Here is a 13,920-nt window from a genome sequence, read left to right on the forward strand (position 1 = left end):
TGTGCATTTCATTAGGTGGGTATGGCTGGGATCTCTTTACTGGAATGAAATGAATGGGAAAACCTTTATAGGGATGTTACCCTGGGTGTATATCTGCAAAATATTTAGGGAGCCAGAGATTGACTTTTGAGCCTACATGTCCCTCCTCTGTTACAGGCTGAATTACTACACTAGGAGTACAAAACCTTTTTGAGCCTGTGTGAACAGACTGCTGGACTTGATGGGCTTTGGTCTGATCCAGCATGGCTTTTCTTATGTTCTTTGCATAATGTACTCTTATTACCATGATTTCCTTGATACAGAGTTTGGATTTTTCTCGGTGCCAAATTGGGCATAGTTAGCCTGGAATGTTACCAGGGTAGGCCATTGTTCTCTCTGTTATTCTAGTGATTAAAAAACAAAACAATGAACAGCAAATGTGCATCATATTCTTGGTGGGTAGCTTTGGTACCTTCCAGTTTGAGCATCTTGAGTCCTTCTCAGAGCTGGTATAATCAAAGGTAAGAACAAAGCAGAGACAGTTCTATCAAAGGGATCCCACTGGGAAACATCTATTGCTTTGAGTTTTTCAAATACTTGGAGGCAGGTATTACATGATTAATGAAGTCCTACTTGCGTGTTATTTTTATGTGGCTCAGAGAAAACCAAAAGTCGTCTTCTAAAAAGCTTTTCTCTCTGCAGGCTCTCCTCCCCAACCACTCACCAAAAGTGCTTTAAAAAGAAAAAAAAGAAAATAAAAACTATTTTGTGTTGTTGAATTCAGTGTGGTTCCACTGAACATATGAGAAATCAAATGAAAAATTAGTGCCACCATAGTTGCTTCCTCTTATTTCCAGTGCATTGCGATATGAAATGTGTAGTTTGTGAATGTGATGGAATGTAATTTTATATGGGTTCAAATCACCTGCCTGTCTGAGCTTTGAGACCAACCAGTGAAGCCTTTATACAGGAAATTAGGTTGGATGGGTTAGGTCAGCAGTGACTGGTTGGAAGGACCTTCTCTGCTGGTGCCCCCTTCCCCAGGAAGTGAAATTAGAATGATATGATGTCACTTTCGGCGAAAAACCTGCAGGGCATGGAGGCCAAGGCCTCCTCTGATGTTGCCTCCTATCATTGGGTTTCAGAGGTTTACTGACTTTGGATGTGGAGGTTCCCTTTACTCACCATGGTTAGTAACCATTGATGGACCTCTCCTCCAATTAGGGTTGCCAGGTCCCCCCTGGCCACTTGCTGGGGATGGGGGGATAGGGTTGCCAGATGCAGGTTGAGAAATGCCTGGAGATTTGGGGGTGGAGCCTGATTAAGACTGGGACCACAGTGGGGTACAATGCCAGAGTCCGCCTTCCAAAGCATCCATTTTTTTCCAGGGGAACTGATCTCTGTAGTCTGGAGATGAGTTGTAATTCCAGGGGGTCCCCAGGTCCCACCTGGAGGCTGGCATCCCTACCTCAAAGAATCTGTCTAACTCCCTTCTAAAGCCATCTGTGCTTATGGCCATCACTACCCGCACCGGAAGTAAATTCCACAGTTTAGTTGCTTGTTGGGAAAAAAATGGAATTTTCTCGTCACAGCTTAAAGGATCTAGTGGCAATAGGGAGAATTTACTTTTGGGAACAGCAGCCTAAGGGCATCTTCTGAGTTGAAAGGGCATCTTCTGAGTCCAAGCCCCTTGAGGCAGGGGTGTCGAACTCATTTGCTACTAGGGCCAGATATGATGTAAATGTCACTTGGTGGGGCTGGGCCATGCCTCGCCAACCCAGACAGGGAGCAGGAGGTTGCCTCAACTGGCAAGCCTGCAGCGAGCTCATCATCAGATCAAGAGTGTGTGTGGGGTGGCTACCTCGGCCGGCGATCCCACAGAGGGCTCACCAGCCTGGATTGGAGGGTAGCTGTCTCGCGGGCCAGATAGGAGCTCTCAAGGGGCCGGATCCGACCCATGGGCTGTATATTTTTTTATGTTTTATTGTTATATAAAGGAGGGGTACAGAAGGGAAAAGGGGAAAAATAAAAATGTCCAGAATACAATTACACACACAAAAAAAGTGATTACAAAAGTAAATCGGGCAGTGTACATTGCCCTGCTTTTCTACATCACCTTGTGGTCGAATATTTGCATTATTTATAGAGTGAAAAAGATATTTGAGGGTACAATATAGTCTAAAAGTGATCACTTTATAAAACGATTAAACATTAAATATCCCTATCGGGCCGTATGTTTTGACGCCTCTTTTTTAAGGTCTTCTGCCTTCACCTTAGCTCAGGCCTCTCTGGTAGTTTCAGAGGGGTTACAGGAACAAGTTCATTAGTATGACTTGAGCATCGTGTGCTTAGTGAATGAGCACAAGAGGAGTCCCTAACAGCCGCTCGAGGGGCAAAAATGGAGAACAGAACAAGCTCACGGATTCTTGCTTTCTTAATCTGTTGTGAGGGCTAGAGTGCTCTGTTCAAGCAGAAGAGTGCTAGAAGCAGGGTTCTCCAGACTTGGCTCCAGGGAGTGAGTTCTGTGAAGGGTCACCACCATTGAAATCTCTTTGATTGAGCTGATAGTTAGGAGCAGCTGAGTCAGCTGCTGTCTCTGAAGGCAGCTCCATGAACCCAAGTAGAAGAAGTCCTGCTACTTCCACTCTTCTACGTGCATGCTACCTGGCTGTAGCAAACAAGGCGTGGCGGCTTTCCCCTGAACTGGCTCCATGGAACCAATGAGCGTGGATGGAGATGGTAGAGGGTACCAGGAGGGAAGATCATCTCTTTGTTCTGCCCCTCCTCTTCCATCCCTTCCCCTTCAAAGTTTTACACCAGTCCCTGCTTGTATTGTATGTTGTGATATTTATGTATTTATTTATTTAGTGTATTTATACTCTGTTTTTCTCCCTGTGGGGACCCAAAGTGACTAACCGTGCACAGAGGAAAAAAAAAACCAAATAAGAAAGGGGGGGGGGGAAGGCTTCCAGTGATCAGGTGATCTTCTCTCTCCACTGGTTGATCTTCTGCCCATCTTTGAGCCTGTCCCTAAGGCTAAGAGCCCAAGAACAAGATCCCTTCAACTCTCACCTCTGGGCACACCCAGGCCTTATATAGGCACCTGTGTGCAGAGAGGAAAACCAACTCTGTGAGATGTTATTCAGCTGCTGCGAACTGTCATGTTCTTTTCTGATTCCTCTCTTGCCAGTTATAACATTTGGTATCAGATGTTCACTCTTTTTTGTAGAACCAAATTGGTATGCTCAAATTTGGGTGAAAGATAGTCATAGAAACATAGAGCTGGAAGGGACCTCAAGGGTCATCTAGTCCCCTGGGGAGGGGCCATGGCTCAGAGGTAGAGCATCTGCTTGGCATGCAGAAGGTCCCAGGTTCAATCCCCGGCATCTCCATCATGAACTGCCTAACTCTGTGCTTTCTCTTTCTCATTAATTTTAGAACTTTCCGATGGCGTTCCTGTTCTGAAACTGAACTATGGCCTGGGCCCAGTCGAGCTGCATTTGCCTGGCTATGTAAACGTTACGGACAGACAGTGGCATCGCCTGAAAGTGAGAAGCAGTAGGCAGGTCAGTTGTCCCAGAGGGCACATCATGGTTTTTATTATGCTTGTTTTTTTGCTCCACTGGAGAGGTTGTCTCAGCTCCTGCCTTTCCCCCCAAACCCCTCAGAAAGGCCGTTAATGGTTCCAGATGTAAAGGTGGCACCAAGATCACATGGGATTCTGTGCTCATGGTTAGCCAGTATCCCTCTGTTGTTTGCAGTAGTCTTCTGATCTTCCCCAGCTATGCGTAGGTCCCCAGTTTCATTACTGCACTGTGTGAATTGCATGGGAGTACTTTGGGTCACTGTTGTTTCTTGGTCTTCTGTGCCTTTGTCCAGGGTGTCCGATTGACTTTGGACCAGTGCAAAGCTGCGGTTGTGTCGGAGGTGGAGGGAGTGGGGGAATGGCTGTCGACGGAAGACCGAACGAACTGCGAGGTGGTGGGCTTTGTCCCGCAAGTGAATAGGTAAAATTTAAATGATCTTCTATAATTTGGGTGGGTGACTGGAAATAACATTAGTGTTTATGTGCTTGCACGCGCAGGCAGCATTTTATTTTATCGCTGACTTATAACTCTTTCTGAGAGGGAAGGAGTCGTGGCGTAGCCTGGACTCGCCAGCTTTCAGAAGCAAAGCAGGGTCAGTACTGGAGACCACCAGGGAAGGCTCTGCAGAGGAAGGCAATGGCTAACCACCCTCTGCGTTTCACTTTCCTTGAAAGCCCCTTGCTGTGGGTTGCCAGAAGTCGGTTGTGCCCTGCATAATACGTGCGTAATAACTCCTTCCACTTCTATGGGTTTAACAACCGGAATTTATGCAGAGTTATTTGGCATATATCACTCCCAGTGGGTTAGCCTTGCCTAGGCACGCAGAGTGTCTGGCTGCACAGCTGCAGTTTGATGCACGCTTGTTTGGAAGGGGCTTCCATTCCGCCAAGTGGGACTTGCAGTCCTAAGCAGAATTACACCCTTCTGAGCTCACAGAGTCTAAGACCAAATGGCTTCTGTGGGTTTAGAAGGGTGGATTGCTCTGTTCATGGCGGAAAGTGCAGTCAAGTTGCACCTGGCTGATGGTGACCCCGTAGTGTTTTCAAGGCAAGAGGTGAACAGAGGTGGTTTGCCATTGGCTGCTTCTGCATTGCAATCCTGGACTTCCTTGGTGGTTTCCCATCCAAGTAAAGGTAGGGTATCCCTTATCTGGACATCCCCTATCTGGACTGATCTGAAAACCAGACCCTTCGAGCCGGCACTCAGGCAGATCTGTACTGCCTGCTTTGAATGTTTCCTCTCACATAAAGAATACAATACAGTGTATGCAGCATCATGGGTAGAGACTGAAAGCCTGCCATTGTATTCTGGTGAGATAGTTACACCTTTGCTTTCTGATGGTTCAATGTACACAAAATTATTAAAAATATTGTTTAAAATTACATTCGGGCTACGTGTCTAAAGTGTATATCAAACATAAATGAATTTGGATCCCATCCCCAAGATATCTCATTATGTATATGCAAAAATTCCAAAATGTTACAATATATGGTAAGATCCAAAATCTGGACCGCTTCTGGTCCCAAGCAGTCTGGATAAGGGATACTCAGCCTGTACTAACTAGGGCCGATCCTTCTTAGCTTCCAAGATCTGATGAGATTGGGCTAACTTTGGCCATACAGGTAAGGGTGGATTGCATGGTTAGTTCTGAGCAAATGGGCAGAATTGAACTGCATGGATGGTGCGAATAAACCAAGCTGGAGCGTGTGCATGTTTGTCTGTTCTTTCTACCTGCCAGGGCTACACATTAGGTCATTTCCAAGTATCATTGAGACGTCTTGCATGTAACGGTTCTGAGTTCATAGTGCTGAACTCTTATGCTTAAATGGTGCTGCTGATCTAATGGAGTTATGCTGTCATAGAATCTGGTCCATCTTTGTAATGGAATAGGAGCTTCCTCAGGAAAAATAAAACAGAAGCTTTGTAGCTCTTTAAAAACTAACAAGAATCTTATTTCGGTATAAGCTTTTGTGTCCACTCATAGGCTACAGCCTTAAAAATAATTTCCTGGCAGTAAGCCCTGCTGAATAATAAGGGACTTACTTCTGAGTAGGCCTGCTTAGGATTGCTTCCATGGTCTACTACGAGTCTACAACTCTATTCCCCAAAAGCCGACGCTGAAATAAATAGTCTTTTGGGTGGCACGAGTCTCCTGTTTTATTTTTAATGTGGCATGCTGATATGGCTACCCCTCTGGAGTTGCTTTTGAAGATTTTGCAGTGGTAGCTACTCTGCTTGCTCGATGCTGTTTTTAGTAGCGTGATGTTCTAACGTTCATCTCTTATTTAGCACCTCTGTGTTTTTGAAGGTACTTGAACTTGAACCAGGTCCTCCAGTTGGGCGGTGTAAAAGAATCGATTCCCTATGCATACCCCCAATTGCAGCATAAACATTTCACCGGCTGCATTCGCAATCTCGTTGTGGATACGCAGGTAAGTGATGAGTTGCCACAGCTTGGGCAGGAAACATGTCCATGCATCGCTTAGGATCGAGGTTTTTTTTTTTTTTTTTCCTATGAGGAAAGCGGTAGATGGTAGTCGGGCCTTAAGCATTACTCCCCCTCTCCTACCCAAAGTCAATCGCTATTAGTCTATATTTTTTATAGAGCGACTGAAAGATGCAAGGAATAGTACTCAGAAAGCAAGCTGTAAACAATTTAAAAATAAGATCTTAAATGAGGATTGGCCCTTTGTGTTTAAGGACTCAAATTATAAATGTTCACCCCGCTTCTTCCAGACACCCTTCAACAGACCTTCTCCTTGCCAGACTACTTCTTTTTTAAAATTATTATTATTTTATTTTTATTTAAAGGGATGCAGAGAAAGAAAAGGTGGGATGGGGAAAAGGGGTAAAACATATTTCATTGTCCAGGCCCCGGCTTGATCCAAACTTAACAGAAGAGAAAAACTATTACCACCACTTCTATCTTTCATCCAAAACATTAACACATCTTAAAACTCACTAAAACATATTACGTCCCCACAAACCTCAGCGTGTATTGAACTTGAAAAAAATCTGATACCACAGCTTCTATCATTTATCCTAAGCATTTAAAACGTCTTTAATCCCACTGAACATATTCTTATAATAAATCATTAATTTCTTAGTTTGTAAAATAGTTTACTTATCATGTGAGTAGTAATCATAAAAAAGTTGCCAATTTAACACAAATTCATCTATTGATTTCATGTTAATCAGGTGTGTTAGTCTGGTCATCAGTGCAAAATCTGAAAGTTTGTTATTCCACTCTGTAATATCAGGAATTGTATTGGACTTCCAATTCCTAGCATAGACAATTCTGGCAGTGGAGGTTAGCATATTGCTTGCCAGACTGTTTCCTCTGGTTAGAAATTCATAAGTTCAGACGAGCTTTCCTATTGGCAAGATGTAATGCCCTAGACTCAGCCGAGACACAAGGGCGATACAATAAAAAAAAAAGTCTGTTTTAATCTTCTCTTTGTCCTTTTTTGCTGTCAGCTCTGAGTCTTCCTTCTTGCGTTTTTTGAAGGTGTATGACCTTGAATCTCCGGCAGAATCTATGAATAGCTGTCCTGGCTGTGCCTGGACTGACGGCAGCTGTGAGAAGAAGGGCTCCTCTCCCTGTGGGGCTCACGGCCGATGCCTCGGAGACTGGGACTCCTATACCTGTCTCTGCTTGCCGGGGTACTACGGCCAGAAGTGTGACAGAGGTGAAGTAGATCCTCATGCATCGTTGGATTACTAGTGCATTCTACTTTTTGCTGAGCCTCAAGTGCAACTTTTAAAATGAATGTTGCAGAGATGGGGGAAGGGACAGAGACTCCAGAGGCAGTAGCATGCAGAAACAAATCAGTATGCTGTGGCTGGCTCCAGTTTGGGCTATCTTTGGGCTGGTGCAGAGGTAATGCTAGCATGGCCATTAACTAGGATCTGGAGAAAAGAAGCAACTCTTCATCCCTTCCCTTTCACACACCAATCCTCCCTGCCTCCTTTATCATGCTTAGACATTGCATCTGAGCAGCATTAACCAACATTAATGGCAAACCCATGATACTCATTATGTGGCGTGCTTTATAGAGATGAGTAAGCCCCTCCAGATTCCCTTAGAACTGGGCTTAGGTAAACCAGGCTAAATGACACTACACCTAAATGAGAGCCAGCGTGGTGTAGTGGTTAAGAGCGGTGGTTTGGCATGGTGGACTCTGATCTGGAGAAGCGGGTTTGATTCCCCACTCCTCCACATGAGCGGCGGAGGGTAATCTGGTGAACTGGATTTGTTTCCCCACTCCTACACACGAAACAAGCTGGCTGACCTTGGTCTAGTCACAGCTCTCTCAGCCCCACCTACCTCACAGGGTGTCTGTTGTGGGGAGGAGAGGGGAAGGGAAGGTGATTGTAAGCCGGTTTGATTCTTCCTTAAGTGGTAGAGAAAGTCAGCATTTAAAACCCAACTCTTCCTCTTCCTCTACTTCTTCTTCTCAGAATCTTATTCCAGCATAAGCTTTTGTGGAGCACACTTCTTCAAATATAGTGAGTGTGTCTTCTAGTGGAGACCTGGTGGAGTCTTCTGTGTATAACCTCAGTATATTTGTTTTTCCCTGCAGAAAAAAACAAATTAAGCATTTTTAAAGCACCTTTCCTTTCTGATTGTCCTAGTCGCTGAAGAATATTCCTTCGGGCTGGGGAGTTACATTCGCTACCAGCTTCCTATCACCGTGCCCGCTCGCCAAACCCTGGTGGAAGCGATGGTGAGGATGCGACAGGCCAACGGGGTCATTGTGAGCATGTCTTCCCGAAACAAGGATGAACACATTACCCTGCAGGTGAGTGAGGAGCAATGGTCACCCACAATCCAGGATTTGTTCTGTGTAGAGCCAGAGGGGCATTGGCAAGATTTCTGCCTGTCTCCTGCAGTAGTGTATTTGTCTTCGGTGCTTGGGGTTGATCTTTGTCCTTGACTTTCCTTTCTCTGTTGTCTCTCTTCCTTCTATCCCCGCCCTTGCACATTTCAGTATGGCAGTCTAAAAAACAGAAGGTACTGACGTTTCCAGGGAGTAGGAAAGATCCTTTGGTTGTTTTGCATGGGTACTTTCACTCACGTTCGCCCCTGGTCTGTCACGGTTATTCCTTGGAGTTATGCATGAGTTTTCTGTCCATTAGCGATGACCTCGCTATCAGCCCTTGCAAATCCCAGGACTTCCCGTTCCTCTGTTAACTTGATTCTTCCCTCTCCCCTGAGCTCAGCCCTGGTGAAATCTCCGTGCAAAAGGCAAAGCACGGGACACCCAACCTTGTTTTTTATCACAGAAAGCATGCAGCCAGTTACAAAGCAGCGTGTAAAGAGGCCAAGATTCAAATGCTTCCTGTTTCCTGGGGGCTCTTTTTGAGCAGAAGAAAGGCTGTTTAAAACTGAGGGTTGGGTTTCTCCCCCCCCTTCAGACTGATGTTTTTGTTCTTAAAATGCTTTTTTATGCAGCTGTTGGGTTTGGGGGGGGATTTTCTCTCACAGTAAGCTCTATAAAGTATCATAGAATCATAGAGTTGGAAGGGACCACCAGGGCCATTAAGTCCAACCCCCTGCACAATGCAGGAAATTCACAACTACCTCCCCCCTCCACACCCCTAGTGACCAGAAGATGGCCAAGATGCCCTCCCTCTCATCATCTGCCTAAGGTCACAGAATCAGCATTGCTGACAAATGGCCATCTAACCTCTTCTTAAAAACCTCCAGGGAAGGAGAGCTTACCACCGCCCAAGGAAGCCTGTTCCACTGAGGAACCGCTCTAACTGTTAGAAATTACAAAGCAGCATTTACAAAGTCAACCAATTACAAAGCAGCATTTAAAGGGGTGGGACCTGATTTGAGTTTGGAGACTGCTGGTGCAGAGATTCCCAATAGGAAAGTGTGGGTCCAGCGAGCAATGAACCTCAGGTAAAACTCCCATGCATAAACTACCTTTGTTATTCAAACTTAAATGATAGCTGCACACCGCTGCATTCCTGCCTGCAAGGACATGCCCTGCAAAGTGTAAGGTGGGAAACTAATTGCCAGGTGGGAGTGAGGAATTAGTCATCTACTTAATAGATGTTTTGACTCCTTGCTTATTTAGATATCTATACCCTAATGGGGACCTGAAGTAGCTCAAAACATTGCCTTCCTCTTCTCCATTTTAACTCCCAACAACCCTATGTGGTAGGCTAGGCTGAGAGAGGGATTCAGGCCCAAGATCATCCAGGAATCTTCCAAGGCAGAGTGGGGATTTGAAGAAGAAGAAGAGTTGGTTTTTATATGCTGACTTTCTCTACCACTTAAGGAAGAATCAAACCGGCTTACAATCACCTTCCCTTCCCCTCCCTACAACAGACACCCTGTGAGGTAGGTGGGGCTGAGAGAGTGTGACTAGAAGAAGAAGAAGTGTTGGTTTTTATATGCCGACTTTCTCTGCCACTTAAGGGAGAATCAAACCGGCTTACAATCACCTCCCCCTCCCCCCAAAGACACCCTGTGATGTGAAAGACTGAGCATGTGATGTGAAAGACTGAGACCCTAGAGAGGCTCTGCATAGACCGGTTGCCTGACTCAATAGATGGCAGCTTCATATGTCAGGAAGTAGTTGATCAAATAAATCTGTATTTACAGCTTGGGGACCACGCAGGTGGCCTGGGCAGTACATGGAGGTTGTGCATTTTTAACTGGAACATTTGAAGAATGTCCGATTGCATTCATTTGACGTCTGTTGGTGATTACCCATACTGCCCCAGGCTGTGTACAAAATCTTCTGTTAACGCTTTCAATTTCTGGACATTCTGTATGACTTCATGAGACATTTACTATTTTTGTTGTTGCTTTTAAGCTGCCCAGAGGGCCATTTCGACCCTGTGGTGGGGTATAAATATGCTAAATGCTAAATAAATGAACCGTTGGTGTTTATGCACATTCCTTGGTCAATTCATATTAATGTAACGAGCGTTTTAAGGTTGTCAGGTTTCTCTAATCATTTGAAGTCTGATTCTCTTGTTTGCGCACATGGGCAGTCATGGTTTAATGCATAGACCTGTTACCCTGCCCTCTCTTTCCTCTTTGGCCTTACCAGATTGTTGTGGGTCATACAAAATGATTAACCCAGATTCCTGGATTTCTTCAAGGTGGTTCAAGGATTGTTAACAGCATCTTATAACCTGGGAGACGGCGTAGTTGCTGTTAGCCTTCCTTCCTACCGACTCGATAACGGTGAGTGGCATCATATCTCCCTGGAGAGAAATGAAAATGAGTTCATTCTTCGCCTGGATGGAGGAGGCGGAAAGAGAGAAATCGTGAAGGCAGAAGGCGTCTACAAAGAGATCCAGGTTGACCCCAGCAGCTTGGTGGTTGGCAACACATATCCTGTCAGTCAAAACCACAGTTTCCAAGGTAAACAAGGGTTCCTTTTTACCACTGTTTCTAATAAATGGCCTTCCAAGTACCTTGGGCCTGGTTTGCACATGCAGGGGGATGAGAACGTTGGGATGCTGAGGTGGCCGGAAGGACCACACCGTTTCAGAATGCAGGTGGAGGATCACGCTCTGGAACGCTCACTTGTGTTTAAAACTCCCTGCAAATAGAGAAGCCGACAGAGCGAGCAAAGCAGATCGCATGAACTATTTTATGCAGATGAATAGGGTTGTGCGTATCGATAAACCCGGACTGAAAATAAACCTGAAAAAGGCTTCTTTCGGATTTAATTTAAGCTGAATATTAAAACTGGGAATAAAGACGAAGCCAGATAGCTGATCGCCAAATAGGTTTTCGGCTTTTTTCGGCTTCGGCTTCTCCAGGCTTTTTCCCTATGGGATTTTTAAAAATGCGCTCTAGGGGAGGCATTTTTGGAGGTAGAGTTCCCATATTTTCCAGGTAGCTTCAAGGGACTCTGCTTGCATGAACCCCAATTTTTGGGAGGCAAACCTGGAAATAAAGCCGAATACCCATATTTACCATTATGGATATTCAGCTTATTTCAGGTTTACTAAAAAAAATCCGGCCCAATAAACCCAAACCCGAAATTTACTGAATTTTTTTTTTTTGCACAATCCTACAGATGAATCTTATCAGGTGCGGTCTGTTTTACTATCTCCGAGTTCTGTTGCATCATTTTGCTTTCTTCATGCATTATGTTTTTAAAGGCACAATGAGGTAGCCATTGAGCAGAACGTGTTTTGTATTAGCATGTTATATCCACCACTTTTGCTATGTTGGTCTCACACAGCTGTAGGGTTGCCATTTGGGGGTGGGGGATTGTTACCAAAAATAGCAATACTGAAAAGACATCCTAGTGACAGCTCTCATCCTTTGGTTATTCTGACTTTTCCTTTACAAATCTTAGGCAATTCTGACATCTTGTAAAACTATGAGTGAAGACAGATGGGACATTTTAAGAGTGGTGGTGTTAGTTTGGTACCGTGGGGTGGAAAATCTGGGGTATGCAAACACACACGTTTTTCTGTGCAAGGAGCTAGTTTTGACCTGGGTCTGAAGCTCTCTGGCTTGCATCCGTTGTGAAATGTAACCCGTGCCCAGCTGCACAGCATTGTGGCATCCATTTCAGAAATAATTCTGCATCTAGAGCTTTCCCAATCGAGCCTCTTTCTGTGTTCTGCTTCAGGATGCATGAAGGATGTCAGATTCAATAACTATGAGCTGCCGCTGGACGCTTACCCTAAGGAGTTGGTATTGAGTGCCCAAGGAGTGGAAAAAGATTGCCTTTCAGATGCTTGCAAGAGCAGTCCCTGCAGCCAGCAGCTTATATGTATCGACTTGTGGATGATGTATGAGTGCAGGTAAGTGTTCTCTCGTAGGATGCTCACCTAAGCTTTACTGTGTACCCTTCAAGCAAGTTTACTCATGCCGCTCCTGCCATCATGGGATAGTATGAACCCGGTGGATTTCTTGGTACCGTTTTTTGGAATAGAGTAGGTGAAACATCCCTTCCACGAGAACAAAAAATTCCTGTTTGGCCTCCAAATGTAGCTTGACGTCCCTCCCCAACATAGTGCCAGTCATAGCCTTGCTTGGCCCCCAAATGTGGGACCAGCTTGCGCCTGCTCTAAAATAGAGGGCAGGTGGGCATTTCTCTTGCCAGTGTTCTGAAAGGGGGCAGAGACATCCACCTGTGCACCTTCAGCCTCTGCCCATACTCCCCAAAGAGGAAAAAACAGCTGATCCCCCAATATCCCAACATGCACTACAACTCCAGGACTGGCCAACCTGGCTTGACTCATATTTCTTGGCATGGTGTTGCTGGGGTGATCTTTTTCATGTGTTTAGAAGACACGCCTGGAATTGGCTCTTTCTGTAGCTAAATGAGGATATGAAATTCATTTGGGTTTTGACACCCTGAAATTTTGGATGGGCCAATAGTGTAATGGCTAACACTAAATTGTTTTGTTTTCGCTTTTCAGTTGCCCTCCAGGACACATGTTGGTGGAGAATGCCACAGGCCGGCATTGCATTTATACCGCATGTGCTCAGAGACCCTGCAATTTTGGCACGTGCGTCTCGCAATCTGCAAGCAAGTTCCGATGTCACTGCCCCGATGGCTACGCCGGCCGCAACTGTGAAATCACGCTGGCAATCTTCACCAAGGATGCAGGGCTGAGCTTCAGCTCCATGTTTGCCATCTGCATTTGCTTTCTGGCCCTTCTAGGTAGTTATGGCAATTACGTTTTGCACTATCTTTGGTGACGAGACCTAAGCCTATCCTAGTACGTTGTCCTTGGTCTGCTCCATGTCCCCTTGCTGCGAAGACTTGCGCTGGATGATGCCTTCATCATTTTGTCCTTCCATCTTTGTTCTGTCGTCACTTCCAGTTTTGTCTGCCATCTGCATTCGATTCATCCTGGGAGGAAGACCCTCTCTAGGCTTGCTGCAGTTTTACATTCCATTGCTGAGAGCTGGTTCAGGATGCAGAAGTTGTGTTTATCTTTTCTGTGGGAGCAGAAAGGGAGAAGGTGATATGGAGAGATCTGTTTTCTCAGAATGTAGTCCATCAGCAAAACAGATTTCCCAGCCTAAACAAAACAATTAAGAGGAAGACAGAAAATTCTCCCCTTTCTCTAAGCGTACTGTTTGTGATTTATTTACCATTAATTAATTCTTTATAGCAAATTCATTATTGTATTTATTACACAGCACTTTTAATTTTCAAGGGGGTTTACAGTATGCTTTATCTTTGCATCAGACCTATGAGATTTAGACTGTTCCCATTGTACAGATGAGGAAATTGATGAGACGGCAAAAGGGAAAGAGTCCCAGTTTCCCCATTTCTAGCCTCTGTCACATTTTTTAAAACACTGTCTTCCTCCTCTAAGCACAGGGAGGCATAGGTGGCTGTTTCTTCCC

General features: G+C 45.1%; 1 protein-coding gene across 1 annotated transcript in view; it reads left to right on the forward strand.

Moving 5' to 3' along the window:
• Positions 1 to 13,920, forward strand: part of LOC130488729 (neural-cadherin-like) — a 95,519-nt gene that overhangs the window by 73,054 nt on the left and 8,545 nt on the right. Inside the window, exons 25-32 of the mRNA XM_056862367.1 lie at positions 3,418 to 3,545; positions 3,859 to 3,986; positions 5,875 to 5,998; positions 7,075 to 7,255; positions 8,202 to 8,368; positions 10,692 to 10,956; positions 12,185 to 12,359; positions 12,981 to 13,225. Of these exons, the coding sequence (XP_056718345.1) occupies positions 3,418 to 3,545; positions 3,859 to 3,986; positions 5,875 to 5,998; positions 7,075 to 7,255; positions 8,202 to 8,368; positions 10,692 to 10,956; positions 12,185 to 12,359; positions 12,981 to 13,225 (1,413 nt within the window). The remainder of the gene's footprint in view (positions 1 to 3,417; positions 3,546 to 3,858; positions 3,987 to 5,874; positions 5,999 to 7,074; positions 7,256 to 8,201; positions 8,369 to 10,691; positions 10,957 to 12,184; positions 12,360 to 12,980; positions 13,226 to 13,920) is intronic.

This window comes from Euleptes europaea, chromosome 17 (genome assembly GCF_029931775.1).
Source record: "Euleptes europaea isolate rEulEur1 chromosome 17, rEulEur1.hap1, whole genome shotgun sequence".
Classification (NCBI taxonomy): Eukaryota; Metazoa; Chordata; class Lepidosauria; order Squamata; family Sphaerodactylidae; genus Euleptes; species Euleptes europaea.